Raw genomic sequence first — 20,770 nt, forward strand, 5'->3', positions numbered from 1 at the left:
ATTCACTCTACGGGACAGGCTGCACGGATACGGGGACATCCTCGCACATTACCATTAGGAGCCTAGCAGTTTTCCACCTCCTCATGCATGTCTATCGCGATCCTTGGCATTCATTTATCACCAGCTGCCGACCTGCTACTTCCCCATCGCTGCCACCATGTCTGCAATATTTCCTGAAATCTACATAGACGCATTGTCCGTATTGGTCTGGCCCTCACGCATCGCTATACCACATCATATTGCCCTGTGATAGCATATACCGCTATTCAGGCACCGATCCTTCCCAATTGTCCTTGCCATTACCAGCGAGGAGCACTGGCAGGCCGCACTGCGTCATCCAAACCCTCAAGTCCAAGAAGACTTGGCCCGCTTGGACGACGGCACCGGCCCCTCCCCAAAAGGGGCCCTGCTGCCCGACGGACGACGGCGAAGGTGTCGCTGGTTTATTCGCCCCGGCTGTGGCCTAAAGTTAGTCTGTCTGTCTGTATGTGTATCGGTCTGTGTCTGTCTGTCTGTCTGTCTGTGCTTGTGTGCGTCTGCGCCTGTGTGTGTGTGTGTGTGTGTGTGTGTGTGTGTGTGTGTGTGTGCGCGTCTGCGCCTGTGTGTGTGTGCGTCTGCGCCTGTGTGCATCTGCGTCTGCGCCTGTGTGTGTGTGTGTGTGTGTGTGTGTGCTTGTGTGCGTCTGCGCCTGTGTGCGTCTGCGTCTGCGTCTGTGTGCGTCTGCGCCTGTGTGCGCGTCTGCGCCTGCGTGTGCGTCTGCGCGCGTGTGTGTGTGCGTGTGCGCGCGTGTGCGCGTGCGTGTGCGCGCGTGTGCGCGTGCGTGCGTGCGCGCGCGCGTGTGTGTGCGTGTGCGTGTGCGCGTGTGCGCGCGCGCGCGTGTGTGTGTGTGTGCGCGTGCGTGCGTGCGTGCGTGCGTGCGTGCGTGTGTGTGTGTGTGTGTGCCTGTGCCTGTGCCTGTGCCTGTGTGCCTGTGCCTGTGTGCCTGTGTGCCTGTGTGCCTGTGCCTGTGTGCCTGTGTGTGTGCCTGTGTGTGTGCCTGTGTGTGTGCCTGTGTGTGTGCCTGTGGGAGACACACACAGCGTGTGGGAGACACGCCTGTGTGCGCCTGTGTCGGTCCGTCCCCACTCCACTTGGGCAAGAAGACGTGTTGGTACGAGCTGGGAAGCTATATGGTAATGATGCTGTAATCTTTATTTGAACGATACAACTTTCACTGAATTCTCTCTTCTTGAACGCATGCCACGCCGACTTGTAGTAGCTTTTACCCAAATCTGCTCGGTCAATGGCGACGGTAGTTTCCTTTTACTTTCACCCATCCTTGTTCATCCACCTGTAAACAAGAACAACACACGAGATCTTAATCGCTAAAAGCGTATAATCCTGAAGGAGTGCTTGAAAGTTGTCTTGTGCAGTTTCAGACTTGGGTTAATTCAAGACGCGAAAGTTTTTACAGACGAATGCAAACGGGGAAGTGTGCCTGCGGCGGAAGGAACTTGTCTTGTGGCTAAAATTACGTTGTAGTAGCTAAGTTACGTTGTAGTAGCAGCAGTCTTAATGTTGCAGTCCCCGCGGAATTTATCGTCGAAGAGCGGGGACAGGCGACTAGAAAAAATAATTCAGGGAAGCTGTGTGGAGCGACGCTACACTTTTGCTTATATAGGTACATCGTATATTGCTCATACAACAATCGTGTCGTGGTACGTAACTGGACAATCCCCCATGGCGCCATGACCAACCATCGACCACGACGAGAAGATAGCTGGGAGCAGCCTGTGTGAGCTCTCTCAGGGCTGCTACATACATACTTTAAATAGATAGCTCATCATTCTTAAGAATCGTTCGTCTCATTTTCTTTGCTGCCAAGCAACAATATTCAAATTTAGGGAAGTTACGCGCCAGAGTTGCGACTGGGCTATGAGCGCACCGTAGTGGAGAGCTGCGGATTAATCAAGACCTCATCGGTAACTTGAACGGGCGCCAAAAGCTCGGCCCATGGGCGTTTTAGTCTTTTGCCTACTTTAGACAAACCTGCTCGAACCTGCGTCTTCGAACCTGGGCTTTCAAAATCAGCAGCATAATGACTCAGTCACTGAGCCAATGCGACGGGTAACTCAGCCGAACCAGAGGTGCGGCCAAGCCTTTGCTGTAAAGAAAATGAACCGTGGTTTTGCATGAACTGCACGCATTAAAACAATTTAAAACTAAGCCTCCAGAATTGGATTTGTTCTCGGTCATGTGGCCCGTTGGGAGTGGCTCCTTGTTCACTGGAGCCCATGTGACGTTAAAAATGAAATATTTGTTAAAATATTTTAAAATATTTATATTTAACTAAAATAGTTCATTTTTAACAAAGCGAACGGGGAGATAGCGAATAATCTTTTGACCTCCATCAGGCTAAATATGGTGGAACTTCACTGCAGAGTGGTGCTATCTTGCGCTTTTGAGTAGCCGCTTCTTCCCTTCAGTTCGTATTCTTGGCCAAGATATCATTTGGTTCTGAGGCAAGCGAGAAAGTGCGCTCTCCTGCTCATCTGCAAATACTTAGGGTCTCCCACTTTCTCAGCTTGATATCTCCCAAAATTCCCCGAAGCTCGAATGGCACGTTCAAAGATTGCGTTTATAAACCTGGAAAGATGGTCATTTGAACAAAATGAATTTTGCTCCAAAATGGGCCGACGACCGCAATAAAATTCTTCACGACAAGGAAAAATGCTCCGAAGGCATCAAGCTAAGCATTTGTTTCTAAACAAGAGCAAAAATGGCTATGGAGTATGTAATTTCAACATTACAAAAAATACACTATGGTGACAGCCGAGAACTTTCTGGAAAGTAAATTTTGTCTGCGCGATAATTGGAATGTCGTGATTCCTGTTTTGCCACCCTACACTGGTTGCACACTCCGTACTTACTACACTGCGCACATGCAAGTGGTGCCGGGAGTCATGAGACCCGCCGAGAAGGCGCAGAGGCAGGTGACGCACCGGGCTTCAAATCGACGTCGTCCTCCTGGCAACCTATGCATCGCTGCGAAGGCAGCTTTCTCCTTTCTAGAATAAAGCCCGTCATTAACAGCGGAGATGTTGTAGCTGACCGCAACGTGAGGAGCCTAAGGCGTTAAAAATACCAAGAAAATGCCGAGCGCTCGTGAGCGCGTGCCTCACGGCGACTGCCGAGCGTCCCCGGCTCGCGCAATGGCTTTAGCAAAAAAAAAAAAACTGGCGAAAACTGCGAGGAGCGCCTCGCGTTGCTTAGCAACCAACAACGCCACAGCTGATGCACCACCTATTCCTCGGAACCTCCACGAGACTCCAGGAATGCCCCGCGTGCGTCGAGCACGTACGCGCCGCGCTCTAGCTGTCGTCAAGCGCTACCGTGCATTTGATGCGTGGTATGAAGATGACGACGATATCGACGCATATGACGATTACTACGAGCACAGTGCAAAGCGATGACGGAAAATCTAAATAAAAAAGTTAAAACTTGTACAAGTGCGTGGGGATGTGTCCTTCAGTGCTCACGTAGAAAGAAATACTGCAGCTTCGCATTGGTTCAAGCCTTGCACGACTTAGTGCAGTGCAGGCGTCGCCAGTTCTTTCTTGAAGGCAGATCTATCCACGGTGTCGCTCTGTGCTCTTCTGTAGCTCGTACGGCTGCGCGGAGTGACGCTGTACTTTTGCCTATATACATCGTATATTGCTCACACAACAATATTGTCACGGGACATAACTGGACAATCCCCCATGGCGCCATGGCCAACCATCGACGACGACACGGGGATAGCTGGGTGCAGCCTGCACGAGCTATCTCATGGCTGCTTTGTACATACTGTAAATAGGTTGCTCATCATCCTTAACCATCGTTCGTCCCATTTTCTCTGCCGCCGCGTAAGAAAATTCAAATTTAGGGAATTTATGCGCCAAAGTTGCGACTGGGCTATGAGTGCACCGTAATCAAGATCACATCGTAACTTGAACGGGCGCCAAAAGCTCGCCCGATGGGTGTTTTCGTCTTTTGCCTGATTTAGACAAACCTGCTGAAACCTGCTGAAACCTGGGTCTTCGAACCTGCGTTTTCAAGATCAGCAGCATAACGACTGAGTGACTGATCCACTGTGACGGGGAAACTCAGCCGAACCGGAGGAGCGGCCAAGCCTATGCTGCAAACAAAATGAACACTGGTTTTGCATGAACTACACGCATTAAAACAAGTTAAAACTAAGCCTCCAGAATTGGGTTTCTTCTTGCTCGTGTGTCCCGTTGGGAGTGGTTCCTTGTTCACTGGAGCCCATGTGACGTCCTGGCCGCCTGCGTCCTGTCTACAATCGCAAGCTATATCGGCAGTGAGAGGCCGGTTATTAAGATCTCCTATAGGTGCTATTCGTTGAAAAGTTTAGCGGTCAATTTCTTCGCCTGGCAACATTGGAAATGGCCACAGACATGGCCGATGCGCCAAGGACATGGCGCGGCTTGGGCCACTGCGCCCGCACGCCGAAGAAAAAAGAAACACCGGCGTGCGTCATCTGCTCCGTTCCAGTCCGATTCTAAACGGTGGCGTCAACAGAGACGTTATTAGTCGCACTGACATTGACATCAAGGGACTACTGTGCGTTCGGTGAGGTAGAGTTTGTAATGTGAAACAGTCATGTGTTTCACAGTCGTACCGCCATCAAGCGGAGCCCGGCGTAACGAGTGACGGCGCACCACGGCCGGGCTAGAGCGGCGGCGCGCGCTGTGTTGATACGGCCTTGACAGTGGCGGCGGCGGCAGCGGCGAGAACAATGTAGCCCCGTATCGACGTAAAGTTCCGTCACCAACGCGCACACGCCGCCGCTCTAGCCCGGCCGTGGGCGCACTCACACGGTTGCATGGAGAAGAAGAGGGGTGCCTGATCTGCGGGCCGCGTGCACAACATCGCCTAGCAACAGACGCTTGGCAACAGATATGGCGGCGCACACTTGGTTCTAAAAGAGAGGATGAGAAAAAATTGAATTGATTGATTGATTGCGAGGTTTAACGCGCCCACGAACGCAGGCGATGAGGAGTGCCGTAGTGGGTGGCTCTGGATTATTTTTGACCACCTGGGTATCTTTAACGTGCGCTGAAATGTCGCACACACAGGGTAAGAAAAAAGGGGAGGGGTAGGGTTCTCAGGTGAAGCCGCACTTCCCAATTATGTGGCGAATCTATCCCAGTTTTTTTTTTGACAAAATTTACGTTCGGAAGGGTACTGCTTCGGGAACAAAGAGGTGCAGTTTTGTTGGTTGTGTGGTGGAAGGACCCAGATTAAGTGAAGCCCAGGACTGTCTGTTGCTCTCTACAGAGGCTGGGATTAGGTGGAGGGAGTGTCCTTCTAACCGAGCGAATAATCATGGCGTTAAAAAATGGTTTCAGTGGTCCAAAGCGCGAGGCTCAATACGCATGCCATTTTGTCAGAACGTATGACCCGAGTGCGAAGGCTAATCATCACCCAATTCTCAAATGTCCTGTCTTTTCCCTGTAACTTATTACTGGCACATTACTATAAGTACAGTTTTGCTGTTCTCGTAAGGAGCAAATAATTTCAATCCCATAATTTTATTCATGATATCGATTGGATCATCCGTGAAGGCCCTCGAAAGTGTATTTCGAGTGGAATGCAGAGGGACGATTACCCTTCCGTAACCATTCAAATAATATTAGTAATTACAGTATGTGGGATGTTTGAAGTGGACAGAAAACTTGTTGAATTCAAGATTGAGGTTGAAAACCCAGGGCCGAGCTCTGAAGTCTATATATTTTAAACGCCGCAGAATACGTAGTCTGGTTCTGGAACGACAAATTTATCATCATCATAGAATGTCTTAAGCCCCAACTTTCACAGAACCTACAAAGCATATGACTGATCATTGAAAATTAATGCTTTGGGAGGTGCTGAACGCGATAGGCATGCGGAAACATTATTGCTACTCAAAACGTTTTGGTTACCTGCAAATAACGTCGTCGGAACCCCAAGGAGGCTGCGTCGCTGGCTTCACTGGATTGTGCAAGCGTCCGGCTTCAAGAGATGCAAGCAATTAGGAGTGACTGCCAAAATGATGTGCTCGATCATGCTACTACTAATTCGCTTAATACTCGTGGGGAAAAATGCACAGACTTGCTTACCACAAAATTAAAAGTGATTTCATGAAGGAAAAGTAATACGAACACCAAACCACAGTCCCTTAAAACTTTTCACTGATGGACTCTGGCCAAACCTAGACTTAAGCATTCACTCACGTACCTCTTGCGAGTGGGCGTGGTAGATGTTCTGCAGGAATTCACCGATGCGCTGCTGGAATCCATCGATACGCTGCTGCAATAACAAACAAAAATACGGATGACGCGAAAACCATATCAATCGAAAGAACACAGCTCGGGTGTACGAAACTACTGAAACAATGGCGTTGCAGCCACCTAGGTTAATAGAAGAAAAGGTTGGTGTTGGTTTAGTTAGTTGCATCATTAGTACATCAGAAGGCTTAGTTACAGCAGCATTCAAGACCGTATTAGGCTTCTGTAGAGTCGGCCTCAAAATTCAGGAGTCATAAAGGTATTTATGTACAATTCTCTAGAGTTCATTTTTAACAATGCGCACTTCGAGGTATCGATTAATCTTTTGACCTCCACCAGGCTAACTATGGTGGACTATTCACTGCGGAGTGGTGCTAACTTGCGCTGTTCAGCAGCCGCTTCTTCCATTCTGTTGGCATCTTTGGCCAAGCTATCGTGCTGTTCTGAGGCAAGCGAGAAAGTGCGCTCTCCTGCTCATTTGCAAATACTTAGTGCGTCCCACTTTCGCAGCCTGATGTCATCGAAAATTCCCCGAAACTGGAATGGCACATTTAAAGATCGCGTTTATAAACCTTGAAAGATTGTCATTTGAACAAAATGAATTTTGTTCCTGGGCCGACGACCGGAATAAAATTCTTCACGACAAGTGAAAATGCTCCGAAGGCATCAAGCTTAGCATTAGTTTCTAAACAAGTGCAAAAATGGCTATGGAGGAGGTAATTTTAACATTACAAAAATGCACTATGGTGACAGCCGAGAAAAACTTTCTGGAAAGTAAATTTTGTCCGCATGAAATTTGGGATGTCATGAGCTCATACATTAGAAAATATCTAAATGTAATGGCGGTAGCCAACAGAAAACGTGATAAGGATGACATTCATCATTAAAAATTGCAACGACTCACGGTCATGGCATGAATAAAATGTCCCCTCGAGAGCGTAAAAATCGTACCAGTTCCACAACCTCATTTTTGTTTATCCTTTCATTTTTTACGGTATCTTCTTTGTATTGGCATGGGGAATGTGTCAACTGAGGACAAGAAAATTTATGTCTGTTCTACTCTTAATTTGAACGCTGCCTGTATGGGTAGGTTCAAACTAAATGTGGTTCACGACATGTGGTAGCTGTTACACATTATGTTCTCTCTGCTTTGTTTCCACCAGCATTCCCTGTTCTGTATTGCATTTTAAATGTATTGCATTTACACCCTAGAGGTTCGGGAAGCCGGATATTTGCATCGCGTGGATTTGGATGGAGGCAATCACATTCAAACAAAAGGCCTCGAATCGTTTGTTTTCTTTTCACAGAACACATATTAGGTGTCATCATGGGATCACGACTCCACAACGCTCTTTCATATCTATTCCCGAAAAGCAGAGCATAGCCCATGGAGTTATCGCAGGGACTTTTTTTCCCGATATCCCCCTTCCCCAGCCAGTACATTTGTAATGAGACCCGCCGTGGTGGCTCAGTGACTAAGGCGTTGCGCTGCTGAGCACGATGTCGCGGGTTCGATGCGCGGCCGCGGCGGCGCTTTTCTGATGGAGGCGAAAAGCAAAAACGTCCGTGTGTACGAGATTTCGGCGCACGTTAAAGATCCCCAGGTGGTCAAAATTAGTCCGGAGCCCTCCACTACTGCACGCCTCATCGCCTGCGTTGGGTCGGTGCGTTAAACCCTACAATCAATCAACCCTGGTAATGACGATGTTTGATTTGATTTTTTTTCTCTACATTTCAATTGTACGCCTGCCTATTGTTATCGTGTCTGTCTTTGCTGCTCCACTGTTTTTCTAATCTTGTTTAGCCACCGCGGGTAGACGATTTTTATGTAATGCTGCTTCAACACTTCAGCTGGCACTTGCGGGGAATTTGCAACCGCTTCTCGAAGCAGTTTACGCTGAGCTTCGGGAACCTCAATTGATGGCCAGCCTTTCTCGCGAGTGCTTGGTTCATTGTTTTTCTATGCCCGCCTACAACCTAACGGCGTGCTTCGTTCTTTTTGTCATCACTGCCATCGGTGGTGGCACCGTCGGCCGTGTGATTGTGTAGCTTTCTCGCCCGCTTATCTGCAGCCTTTCTCAAGCAAAGTAAGCAGATAGGCGGCAATTTCGTTTCTTTTTGTCAGTCGTTCTCTCCTCAGCTGCCACATCGCAAAAAAAAAAAACTGGTTGATTCCTCTGTCATAGGAATCAGTAAAACACGAAAGTGAAATGTGCAGCGAAATCTCCATGTTAACATGATTTGCGGGTGGCGGCTGTCTTGTGGGTGTGCTTGGCGAGCGACGTCCTGCTGGTGGGTCACTTTGGCAAAGGTTCACTGGCGTCGTTTCCTTGACGGATATGACGTCATCGAAATCTTGGGGTATCGCGGCATAAAACACTTTCGTGTTAAAATATAAAACCCGCCACCGAACAACCCTAAGTATAACGTACTCTTTAGTACTAAAGATTGCTTCCCCGCAAGAAGACCCTGTGTGCAGAGATGCACTCTTTACAGGCCGCTTGCTTCGTGGCACTGGCGTGACTTCCGTGACGGATATGACGTCAGCGAAATCTACGTGTATCCGGGAATAAAACACTTTCGTGTTAAAATGGCCGTGTATCTGCTTAATATTTCTGCAAATGACGCCGAAAGACGATAGCTTTCTGCCGCCCTGCCTCATATCTGAAGATTGATCAGCGAACACTTTCAGGCAACGGCGAAGCAAAGAAGCACACAATCCAAGCGCTGACTTCGAAGTGATCGTTTTTAGTAAAAGCTGAATAATAAATACATCACACTTATATGAAAACTCACGTTACCAAGATGCAGTCATGTACAGTAAGGACCAATTTCAAGGTTATTGCGGGAACACCGACCAAGGAAGACGAAAGCGCCATTCCGTGGCACTTTTTTTATTCGCTAAGCTGAGATTATGCTACCCTCCCTCACTCCTTGGCTGTTGCATAGAATTCGCTCACCCCTATTCTGCGAAGGCCAGCTGGCGAAGTTTTTCCTTCATTCCTTTTTTGATGACGTGTCTGTGTTTCGTTCCTAGGCAACCTGATACACCGAAGGCATTGCAGCATTATGGAAGAAAATGGGATTTTTTTACACACTATGCCGCGGCATGTCGGCGGCATAGCTACCCTGAGAAGGCTACGTATGAGTGTGAAGTATATGGATTACAGGAGAAAAGAATAACGAAGAAGAGAAAAAAAAATTCCCGCACCTTCCCGTGAGGGGAACACGAGTAAATGCAGAGCATTGGGACCTCAGTACTGATTGAAGGCGTGTTGCTTCCATCACGCACCTGTTACGCCGAGACACGGCCTCCGCGATCGGCTGCCGGCAGAGCGCCGTTGCTACGCGCCGCCGGCAGCCGATGGCGGAGGCCGTGGCCGAGACCGCGACGAAGCGAACGGGCTGACTACGACGCATGCGCGCGCCAGCTGCTGTTGAGAGAAGGAGGGAAGGAGAGGCGCGCCTGCTGCGGACGCGGAACCATAGAGAAATAAAAAAATTTCTTTCTCTATGGCGGAACTGTTGACACCGTCCGACGCAGGAACAGGCGAGGCTAAGAAATGCTCTGCATTTAAAAGCACGTCCTTTATCGTTTCTGAGGGCAGGGCTCGCACTGCATGAAACAGCCAAGGGAGAAGCAAACCTAGCATAATCTCGTTGTGGCTGTCGCTAAAAAGTGTCACGCAAAGGCGCTGCCGTCGCGGTCAGTCGGCGCTCCCGCGATAACCTTCAAATTGATCCCGACTGTACAAACGAAATGAGAGCATGCAAATGTGAACCAGAACACGTGAAATCAAAGAATATGGGTAGTGGCGATTAAAAATAGCTGGCTAGTGGTATTTTGGGAGACACATTTTCAATCTCTGTTACTGTAATGAAGCCAGGCGACAATTTCACTTGCCAGGAAAGAAATCACGCTATTTGTGTGTTCTGGTTTATATTTTCGTGTTCGCGTTTCATTTGCCCATGGACGTACATCAGCCATACGAGCGATCACTGCAAATACAACTGCAAGTCATTAAGCCTACAAAGCTGTCGCCACATCTGCTGTTCCCTAGCCTTTAAAAAAGCCATTTTCTGTAAGCTTGCAACTGTATTTGCAATGTGTTGGTGGCGTATGTAATGGTTGATAACGCGACTTTTTATGTAAGTGTGTAGTATTGATTGCACACCGTTCAATACAAACGATTAGTTGGATGTGAGGACTTGTGTTATGTGCTCCTGCGGCGTCAGCGTTTTACGACAGAGTTCTTTGAAACGCCACTTTTACTTAGAAGTATAGTCAGTGCCCGAATATTGTCTTTAAGACTGCGTACAAAATTTTGGGCTTATGGCAGCAATTGTACCATGTCACATACATTTGAACGGGATAGATAAGATAAACAAAATTCGCAACGGAGTGCGCGGAATTTTCGAGCCAGTTATGTAACTTTCAGTTTCCTGTTACGGTAACCCTTCAAAACGAAAACAAAGTGACGAACGTGGCAGGTTCAGACGCTCTCATCGAGAGAACCAATAAGAATGGCATGCTTAATTAGGGGGTTCTCGTCAACGAAAATCTGGCGCCGAATGTCCAGGCCACGCTTACCTCCACGTTACCCATCCTCTCTTCATAAAGTGCCTGCATGTTGGCCATGTTGGCCATGTTGGCATGTACCTGCAAGCCAACACATTTGGCGTTAGACACACGGCAGGAACCGGGCAGCCCTTGTTGCTGACGGGCACAGTTTGTAAAATTCAATGAGGGCTAAACATGCTTCAAGGCGGCATTCTGGACGTAGTAGAAACAGTGAACAAAAAGGCAAGCTTGTAGTAGAAGGCCCAGAGCGACCAACGAAGGAAATGACCGGTACTTGAAAACACTGGACACTAATGGGAAACGGGTAAAGTCAGCAGAAGAACATGTTGGGCAAGTTGTTGTGCAGCTGTGGAACACATTAAAGCGCGAAGACAGGCTAAGAATAAGACAAAACACGGGGCAAGCGTGTTATCTTAGTCTTGGTTTTCTTTCGTGCTTCAATTTGTACCACAGCTGAGTGCCAACGAGAGGCCAAACAAGATATTCTGCCTCAGCGCTTCTCCCGTGTCTCTCTTTGTCTACTTTCGCGCTGCAATGTATTCCACCGAATTAAGACAGTTGCAATGCTGAATTAACGCGCTAGATTTATTTTAGAGCCGAACATTTTGGGAAGATTTTGTATGTTGGGATGTAAAAATTGAGTAGAACTCCTTTGAAACAGGACCAGGAGATGGATCGATTGACATTTATGAAAAAAAAAACACCTGGTCATGCTCGCCTGTTCTGAGAACTAGAAAATGTGGAGCAGGGATTTATAAAAACGCCATTCACAAGTGGTTAAGCGTTCAGCGAGATTCAAGGATTTCGCGGAGGGATACAGCGCGACAGGTTCTCTGTGTCTTTGAAAGAAATTCAAGACTGCTCAACGTTCACGAGTTAAGATGGTCGTCTGTATGAGGCAGGCAGAAAGACACTCCGTCTGGCTGTTTCTCGAATCAGCCGGCAATATTACCGGTTAATCCACTAGTGCACCACTGACTCAGTATGAAGATCACTGGCTCCCATTGGAGCCGACTAGTGATCAGTGACCCAGGGATTGCTAATTACTCACCGACGAGTTGGGCACGTCGCGTAGGCCCCGTGAGCCACGACGGATAGATCACGTGACCCGCGGAGGGAGAGGAATGAGAGAGAGAAGCAGGAGAAAAGCGGAGCGGAATGTAGTGGTTGGTGGGGAGGGAGATGTATACCCATGAGCAGAAGTTTACGGATCACGAAAGCAGCAATTTCGTGTTATTTCTCTGCCGCAAGGCAGCCCGTAGTGCTATGTGCGGTAGGTTTCATTAGTTCACTACTTGCACGACATCTCAGATGCATTCGAAAGTTTTCTGGGATGCTATAGGAAGAGAAATAACCTAAAATTGACACTTCCCTGGTCCGTAAACTCTCGATCGTGGCTGTACATGAAGGGCTGTAGAATTGGGAGAGGGTGATGTGTTAGTTGGCATGGTGGGAGACAAGCTATTGTCTTTTGACGCGAGGTACGCGGCAAGTTCTTGTTACTGTTTTCCACTTCACTTTTGCTAGCTTGATGTGTGGACTTAACACTAGCGTTGCAGCCAAAAACGAGTACGCTACACGGTGGTATGAAAGTTTACAACAGGTTTTCGTTTCGGTAGATGAAGCTTGCCATCGGCGTCAATCTGCTCCAAAGGAAAATATTTCAGTGCTCATGGGAGAGCACAAAGCAGTTGCCTCGCTGTTGGTGGTCACATATATGTTTGCTGTCGTTTACCATGCGGGTGAAAATAGTCGGAATCGTGTGAAAACCAGCTTCGCCTTGTGGCAGCAGAAAAAGCTGCCAATAAGAAGTTGCCATGCGCGTGGTCCACAAGTTTTGAAGGCCACATAGTAAGGCTTTACGTGAAAGCTTTTTTTAGAACAGGCGTAGAATTAATTTTCCGAATTTAGACGTCCTATAGTGCGAGGCGGCGAGTGCAGCTTTTGTGTCTATCTCATTCTAAAAACGGCTGTCAGCGTAGAGTGGGGTACAGATGCCACACTCGTTCACTCACGAGTATACATAAATCAGCATGTCTCCCGCCCGTAATCTTTATGTAGCAAATGCGAAAGTAACAGTTGGCTGTTTTAGGTGGTCTACGACATTTGTAACTTCGACAAAGAGGGCTGTGAAATCGCCCGTGCTATATACGGTGGCTGCTGGCTTACAAAACTAAAAACTTTCTGTTGCGACTGAGGAATTTCAATCAATCAATCAATCAATCAATCAATCAATCAATCAATCAATCAATCAATCAATCAATCAATCAATCAATCAATCAATCAATCAATCAATCAATCAATCAATCAATCAATCAATCAATCAATCAAAGTGAAAGTACAAACATTTACAGGACTGCCTGCTGCACATTCAACCTGGTTGCACAAGCCCACCTGATTTAGTTCATTTGTGCCAGTAAATGGAACCAGATGGATCTTAATTGTTCTCTTTAACGACTTTGCACCATGACGTTTTCTTGCTGACCCTAGTGTCCTTTACCCCTCTCGCCGCCCACACTGTACAATCGTTCGTTGTGCCACGTTCTGTATCCGCAGGGAGCCTTCGATTGTGTTTGCAGGTTTCTAGGGGCAGACCGATCTCCAGCCAACGTCATTAAAACTGACTGGTAGCGACGCTGCAGATCTTTTTCGAATCAATCACCAGAGATAGCGCCTACCCCTTCAATCTCTTTCTTTCGTTCTTCATCTTTACCGGCCATATATTCGTCCAACAGGATACGCAGTGTCTGAAAACAAACAACAGAAATACAAGCACGTAAGTTTTGTAAAAACAAATGACCGGGACAGGCAGCATCTTCCACGTTTTTAAGAATATTACCTCAAAGTCTGTGCTGGATTTTTCCGCTTTCGCAATGCGATTTTCACAGCGAATTCGTACCTATAAAGAAAGAACGGGTAATCAATTCGCTGCATGAATGCCGAAGCTATAAATTACCGAGCAATGCACGGGAAGCTCGGTCTCAGCCTGAGATTTCCATTTTTAGCTACGTATGGTGATTACGAGCATTGTCGCATATGCGCGCAAGAAACTTCGTTCCAAGCAGTACAACATTTAATTCGCCGTAAAATACAAAGATGTGCATATTCTAGGTGGGCAAGACCGCCTGTTTGCAAGAGATGCGGGATGCCTCTCCCCAGTTACAGTTGACAATTTCGCAAGATGAATGCTGGACACATACGATAGAACAGGTGGCTATAGGGGCTTTACTTTTGTTCTTTATGTTAACAAAGGTCTCCCTTGGCAGAAATTACAACTGTTTTCGTTCTTAAAATACATCTACACTCTGCGCGCCCGCCACGTAGCCTGTGTAGTTAGACGAAAAGGCCAATGCATCAACGCCACCACTAATACCCCAACCTCAATTGAAGTCGTCGAAGCAATAGCTATTGCGCTGGCCGCCACTATCCGCCCTGAACCAGTCACTATTCTCAGACTCGCGGACAGTCTGCCGAAACTGCCAGGTTGGCCGCATGTTTCTATCAGCCCTACTCATTCTCAAAAGCAGCTCGACGAGCCCTGATATCCGCGTTGCCTGGGCTCCTGGACAAACAGTCATCCCCGGCAACGTAGTGGCTCACGACGCGGCTCGCGATTTCATATATCGAGCCCTTTCCGACGGTGGCCAATATATACACCCCTCCCCACGATCAACCCCATCCACTGACTGGCTACGCAGAAATTCTCGCCTATTATATGTCCCCCGTCTCACCCGTCTCACCCGTCCCACCCCCTCCACTTCATCTTCACCACCCAACAACCTTCCCTCTGTGCTCACTGTCCCCACCCTGGCAGCCTATACCACATAGTATGGGGGTGGCAACGTACTCCAGACTTGACTCCACTTCCAAACACACCTTCGAGTAGTGGAGGGCTTCCCTGGCAAGTCCAGACCCGGATGCCCGGCTCAACCTGGTGACCCGGGTAAGGACAGCCAGCCGAAGCCAAGGAATCGCGGACTAAGGATGCCTTTCACGGGCGGGGCCCATACATCAGCCGCTGCTCGATAAATAAAAATATTTCTTTATCTCTCTCGCTCTTCGCGGAAAAGTGTTATCGGTGGAATATTCTAACTTGCAGGAGCAGTGAAAAGGGACCGTGGTACTCCTGTGGTTGCATAGCCGCTCATGGTGAGATTAAGCCTGACATTTCCTGCCGGCAGTTGCTCCGCCTAAGCCTTTTCATAGGTCAGGCGGCAATGCAGTCATGGTCCTATTTGTGGGGGAAGCCATACGTTACCACAGACGTTATAAGAAAGAGTTTATCGACGGTGCTGGAAAACCACTGAATTTAGATGGCGAGGCCAACGCGAATGCTCGTTGGGATTTCGACAGACTAAAATATTCTAGAAAATTTAGGTTTAATAATATTTTGGTGGCATTGGCAAGAAATTTGGTATGAATGAAAGTGATGTGTTCAGTAGGGCCACACTTTTAGGCTAGCAGCAGCTGTACTTTCGAATTTGACATCCTGTTCACTTCTCTATCACGTCAGTGCGACGAAGAGTATTCACCAAGCCTCGTGTTGAAACCGCATCAAAAGTGATGATGACAATAATGACGACGATGGTGAACGGGTTTTTCCAATTGATAATCATCCCGATAAAGATCAGTCGCGACCAATGTAGACGTGAACAAACGCGTTATTTGAGCCAGAAAACATCGTACGATAAAAATAGCTGCACCTTTTGGATTCATTCAAGAAAGTAGCAAGTGCATAGTGGATTGTGAATTGAAGATTGTCAGTGAAGTGTGCATTTAGATGAATAAACAGGATGCAGAGTTGTAATCCACGAGTCCCGCACAAGAGTGCGATCTGTAAAGTTTCTGATCGAGGTTTCTCGCGCGAAAGAAACACCTGGCTTGTAATTCTATGCGGTGTTCCGTAGCGAGACGATTAGGACTAATTCAAGCCTCATTCAGTTCCTTACGATGCTTCAAAATATCGCACACGCAGCCATTCTTCACTTCATCGAAGTCTCGAACTTTTGGTTCACAGCCGCACGCGTTAAAATCTGAGCCACGGCGGCCGGTCTAAGAAGATTTGGAGTTCCTTACACTTTGCACGTCCCCTGTCAGTGCGGACACGGTATCTTTAAGAAGTTGAATGTCATTCTGAAAAAAATTGAAAAATCGTTTAGCGAGAACAATGGTTGGAGGCAATGGACATCAAACTGGAACGCAGATGCTTACATCCTTCTGGTTGATCACTCGCTTCAACTGAAAACGAAGAAAGGGAGTTTAGTTAATTGAGGTTGTACCGGTTAAACGAAAATAAGAAGTTTAAGGAGTCTAAGTCTACGGAGCTAAAAACTGTGTTTCCTTCCACGATCCTCCCAAATTTAAAAGGAAACTAAGCTTCACACAAGTTTTTTGGCGACAGAATCAGCATCATCGCTTACAGGTTCCGAACGCTCAGCGCCACAGCGTTGGAATCTTGGCTGGAATTTTAGCCGTATTTCAAGTACAACGCCATACTCCGGTTGGTATAACGCAAAAACGTTGAAAAACCATTCGCTTTTGCAAGCCATAAATAACCATTGTTACTTATGATTTTATTGAAACAATGCAGGAGGTTAAGCACGAACCATTTTAGAAATCATGTTTTGTGGTTATCGAATGTTCGCTTAATGCAATCGGTTTGACTTGAAAACATAAAATGCTATTACTGTCCAATAATATTCAACAAATGCAGCTTGGTACAATCGGTCGTTGTACCACGTACTTTATTTCCAGGGAGCCTTCGATTGCGTGACCAGGTTTCTAGGGGGCAAACCCATCTCCAGCTACCGTACTTAAAACTGACTTGCAGCGATGCTGCACGTCTTTTTAAAATCAATCACTAGAAACAGCGCCTACCCCTTCAATCTCTTGTTTTCGTTCTTCATCTTTCCCGGCCATGTATTCGTCCAACAGGACACGCAGCGTCTGAAAAAAACAACACAAATGCAAGTAGGTAAGTTTTGGGGAAACAAATGACCGGGACTGGCAGCTTCTTCCAAGTTTTTAAGAGTATTACCTCCAAGTCTGTGCTGGATTTTGCCGCTTTTGCAATGCGATTTTCACACCGTATTTGTACCTATAAAGAAAGCAGACGAGTAATCGATTCGCTCCATGAAGGCCGCAGCTATAAATTAACGAGCATTGCACGGCGAGGTCGGTCGCAGCCAGCGATTTTCATTTTTAGCCATGTAGAGTAACTAACCAGCCTTGTCGCGTATGCGAGCAAGAAACTTCGTTCCAAGCAGTAAAACATTTACTTCGTCGTAAAATAACCAGACGTGCGTTTTCCGGGTGGGCAAGACCACCTGTATGCAAGATGCGGGATGCCTCGCACCCGTAACAGTTGACAATTTGACAGGATGAATGCTGGATACATCCGATAGAAGGGGTGGCTACAGAGGCTTTATTTTTGTTCTTTATGTCAAGAGAGGTATCCCTTGTCGAAATTACTACTGTTTTCATTCTTGAAATACTTGTACACTTGGCCCGCCAGCCACGTAGCCTGTGTATATAGTTACACGAAAAGGCCAATGCATCAACGCCACCACTAATACGCCAACCTCAATTGATGTCGTCGAAGAAATAGCTATTGCGCTGGCTGCCACTATCCGCCCTTGAACCAGTCACTAGTCTCAGACTCGCGGACAGCCTGCCGATACTGCCAGGTTGGCCGCACGTTTCTATCAGCCCTACTCATTCTCAAAAGGAGCTCGACCAGCCCTGATATCCGCATTGCCTGGGCTCCTGGACAAACCGTCATCCCCGGCAACGAAGCGGTTCTCGACGCGGCTCACGATTTCATATATCGACCCCTTTTCGACGGAGGCCAATATATACACCCCTTCCCACGATCAACCTCATCTGCTGACTGGCTACACAGGAATTCTCGCCTATTGTATACAAAATAATCCCCCGTCCCAGCCCCCTCCACTTCATCTTAACCACTCAACCTTCCTTCTGTACTAACTGTCCCCACCCTGGCACGCTATACCACATAGTATGGGCGTGCCAACGCAGTCCAGACTTGCCTCCACTTCCAAAACCCACCTTCGAGTAGTGGAGGGCTTCCCTGTCAAGTCCAAACCCGGATGCCCAGCTCAACCTGGTGAACCGGGTAAGGACAGCCAGCCGAAGCCAAGGAATCGCGGACTAAGGATGCCTTTCACGGGCGGGCCCATACATCAGCCTCTGCTCGATAAATAAAAATATTTCTTTCTCTCTCTCGCTCTTCGCGGAAAAGTGTTATCGGTGGAATATTCTCACTTGCAGGCCCAGTGAAAAGGACCGTGGTACCCCTGTGGTTGCACAGCCGCTCATGGTGAGATTAAGCCTGACAGATCATGCCGGCAGTTGATCCGCCTAAGCATTCTCATAGGTCAGGCGGAAATGCAGTCACGGTACGATTTGTGGCGGAGGCCATACGTTACCACAGACGTTATTAGAAAGAGTTTATCGACGGTGCTGGAAAACCACTGAATTTAGATGGCGAGGCCAACGCGAATGCTCGTTGGGATATCGACAGACTAAAATATTCTAGAAAATTAAGGTTTAATAATATTTTGGTGGCATTGGCAAAAAATTTGGTATGAATGAAAGTGATGTGCTCAGTAGGGCCACACTTTTAGGCTAGCAGCAGCTGTACTTTCGAACTTGACATCCCATTTACTTCTCTATCACGCCAGTGCGACGAAGAGTATTCACCAAGCCTCGTGTTGAACCCCCATCAAAAGTGATGATGACAATAGTGACGACAATGGTGAACAGGTTTTCACAATTGATAATCATCCCGATAAAGATCAGTCGCGACGAATGTAGACGTGAACAAACGCGTCATTCGAGCCAGAAAACATCGTATGATAAAAATAGTTGCACCTTTTGGATTCATTCAAGAAAGTAGCAAGTGCATGGTGGATTGTGAATTGAAGATTGTCAGTGAAGTGTGCATTTAGATGAATAAACAGGATGCCGAGTTGTAATTTATGAGTCCCGCACAAGAGTGCTATCTGTAAAGTTTCTAATCGAGGTTTCTCGCGCGAAAGAAACACCTGGCTTGTAATTCTATGCAGTGCTCCGTAGCGAGACGATTAGGACTACTTCAAACCCCATTCAGTTGCTTACGATGCTTCAAAATATCACATATGCAGCCATACTTCACTTAATCGAAGTCCCGAACTTTTGGTTTACAGCAGCACGCGTTCAAATCTGAGCCACGGCGGCCGGTCTAAGAAGATTTGGAGTTCCTTACACCTCGCACGTCCTCTGTCAGTACGGACACGGTTTCTCTAAGAAGTAGAATGTCATTCTGAAAAAAATTGAAAAATCGTTTAGCGAGAACAATGGTTGGAGGCAATGGATATCAAACTGGAACGCAGATGCTTACATCCTTCTGGTTGATCACTCGCTTCAACTGAAAACGAAGAAAGGGAGTTTAGTTAATTGAGGTTGTACCGGTTAAACGAAAATAAGAAGTTTAATTAGTCTAAGTCTACGGAGCTAAAAACTGTGTTTCCTTCCACGATCCTCCCTAATTTAAAAGGAAACTAAGCTTCACACAAGTTTTTTGGCGACAGAATCAGCACCATCGCTTACAGGTACCGTACACTCAGTGCCACGGTGTTGGAGTCTTAGCTGGAATTTTAGCCTTAATCACACATCCTACCCCGGTTAGTATCATGCAACAACGTTGAAAAACCATTCGCTTTTGTAAGTAATAATAACCAATGTAACTTGTTGATTTTATTAAAAGAATGCACCAGGTTAAGCACGAACCATTTTCGAAATCTTGTTTTGTGGTGATCGATTGTTCGCTTTATGCAATCGGTTTTACTCGAAATCTTAAAAAGCTAAAACGACCCAATTGATTCAAGGAATGCAGCTTGGAAGCAATCTGACGGGGTATAACAAAAGCGGCGGATTCAGAGGAACCAACTGTAGTACGCACGTTGGCGTGATGCAATGTAAAAAAAAAAGCTTCGCGAAACGATATATTTGTATGATAGTACTTTGACACGTCATTATTTACAAAAAAGGTGTTCCGATGCTCTTACCTGTGAGATTTCGTTTTGGAGAACATTTACCATTTGGGACATCGAAGTCGGACTTGCAGCCACCTGTTCGGAGAACGTTGCATCAGCGTTACTGTAACCATAGAAAAGGCCTAGTCTGTAAAAATCCCCGAAAATATCTCGTATTGCGGACTTCCTGACACTGCACGGACAGTGTCTGGTCACCTGTGATTTGGTCTTCGCTCTGTCAGGAATAGTGGTCTGTAGGAACAAGCTATCTCCATGAGATAAGTTTTGTGTGACAGGCAGACAGTAATAATTAAGCAGCGTTTACTGGGAAGATCACGCGTTCTATGATCTCCCCGTACACGCCGTTGCAAACAACTTGGGAGCGTCTACTGCTGAAACGTAAGTAGCTATGCATTCGGTAAACACTATCTATTGGCGTAATAAAGCCTTCGGCGGGCACAACACAAAAACATTAGGTTTTGACTCGATTCAAAGCAACAAAAGCCGGAGTAGTTGCATTTTACCTCGGTTACTTTGAGGGGCGCTGGGAAATCCTTGGAAGGCTGGTCAGGTGGGTTGCGCATGCCCTCGTATTGCCGCGAACCATACATTGAGTTTGTTTATTTGTGTTTTGCTTTTACCGCCCGGCTGCGCCGGTCTGTGTTATCTCTGCGCCGAGGGAAGCGCGTGTTCCATTCTTTCTTTCTGTGCCGCATGTGTTATCGGTTGTGATAGGGAGAGCATTCCGATCTAACGTGAACAGCCCAGAATAATCTTCTTGGATCTACTATGTTCTCGATGCGAATCAACGTTTCGAGAACCACGCGCGCCAAAAGATAAAAAGC

General features: G+C 47.2%; 1 protein-coding gene across 2 annotated transcripts in view; it reads right to left on the reverse strand.

The window, feature by feature from the left end:
- Positions 1-1,172: 1,172 nt before the first annotated feature.
- The window catches only part of LOC144142303 (uncharacterized), a 39,467-nt gene continuing 19,869 nt past the window's right edge, over positions 1,173-20,770 (reverse strand). Inside the window, exons 6-18 of one of the 2 annotated variants that reach the window (XM_077673702.1) lie at positions 19,959-20,021; positions 19,292-19,318; positions 19,157-19,213; positions 16,928-16,987; positions 16,768-16,836; positions 16,102-16,128; positions 15,967-16,023; positions 13,730-13,789; positions 13,569-13,637; positions 10,900-10,968; positions 6,259-6,330; positions 5,964-6,033; positions 1,173-1,330 (exon numbers count right to left, since the gene is read on the reverse strand). In XM_077673702.1, coding sequence (XP_077529828.1) covers positions 6,010-6,033; positions 6,259-6,330; positions 10,900-10,968; positions 13,569-13,637; positions 13,730-13,789; positions 15,967-16,023; positions 16,102-16,128; positions 16,768-16,836; positions 16,928-16,987; positions 19,157-19,213; positions 19,292-19,318; positions 19,959-20,021 — 654 coding nt within the window. In that variant the 3' untranslated portion in view covers positions 1,173-1,330; positions 5,964-6,009. The remainder of the gene's footprint in view (positions 1,331-5,963; positions 6,034-6,258; positions 6,331-10,899; positions 10,969-13,568; positions 13,638-13,729; positions 13,790-15,966; positions 16,024-16,101; positions 16,129-16,767; positions 16,837-16,927; positions 16,988-19,156; positions 19,214-19,291; positions 19,319-19,958; positions 20,022-20,770) is intronic. The other variant, XM_077673703.1, reaches the window with a different exon arrangement.

This window comes from Haemaphysalis longicornis, unplaced genomic scaffold (genome assembly GCF_048455015.1).
Source record: "Haemaphysalis longicornis isolate Haplotype H1 unplaced genomic scaffold, Haemaphysalis longicornis Haplotype H1 scaffold_6, whole genome shotgun sequence".
In the NCBI taxonomy this organism is placed as follows: domain Eukaryota; kingdom Metazoa; phylum Arthropoda; class Arachnida; order Ixodida; family Ixodidae; genus Haemaphysalis; species Haemaphysalis longicornis.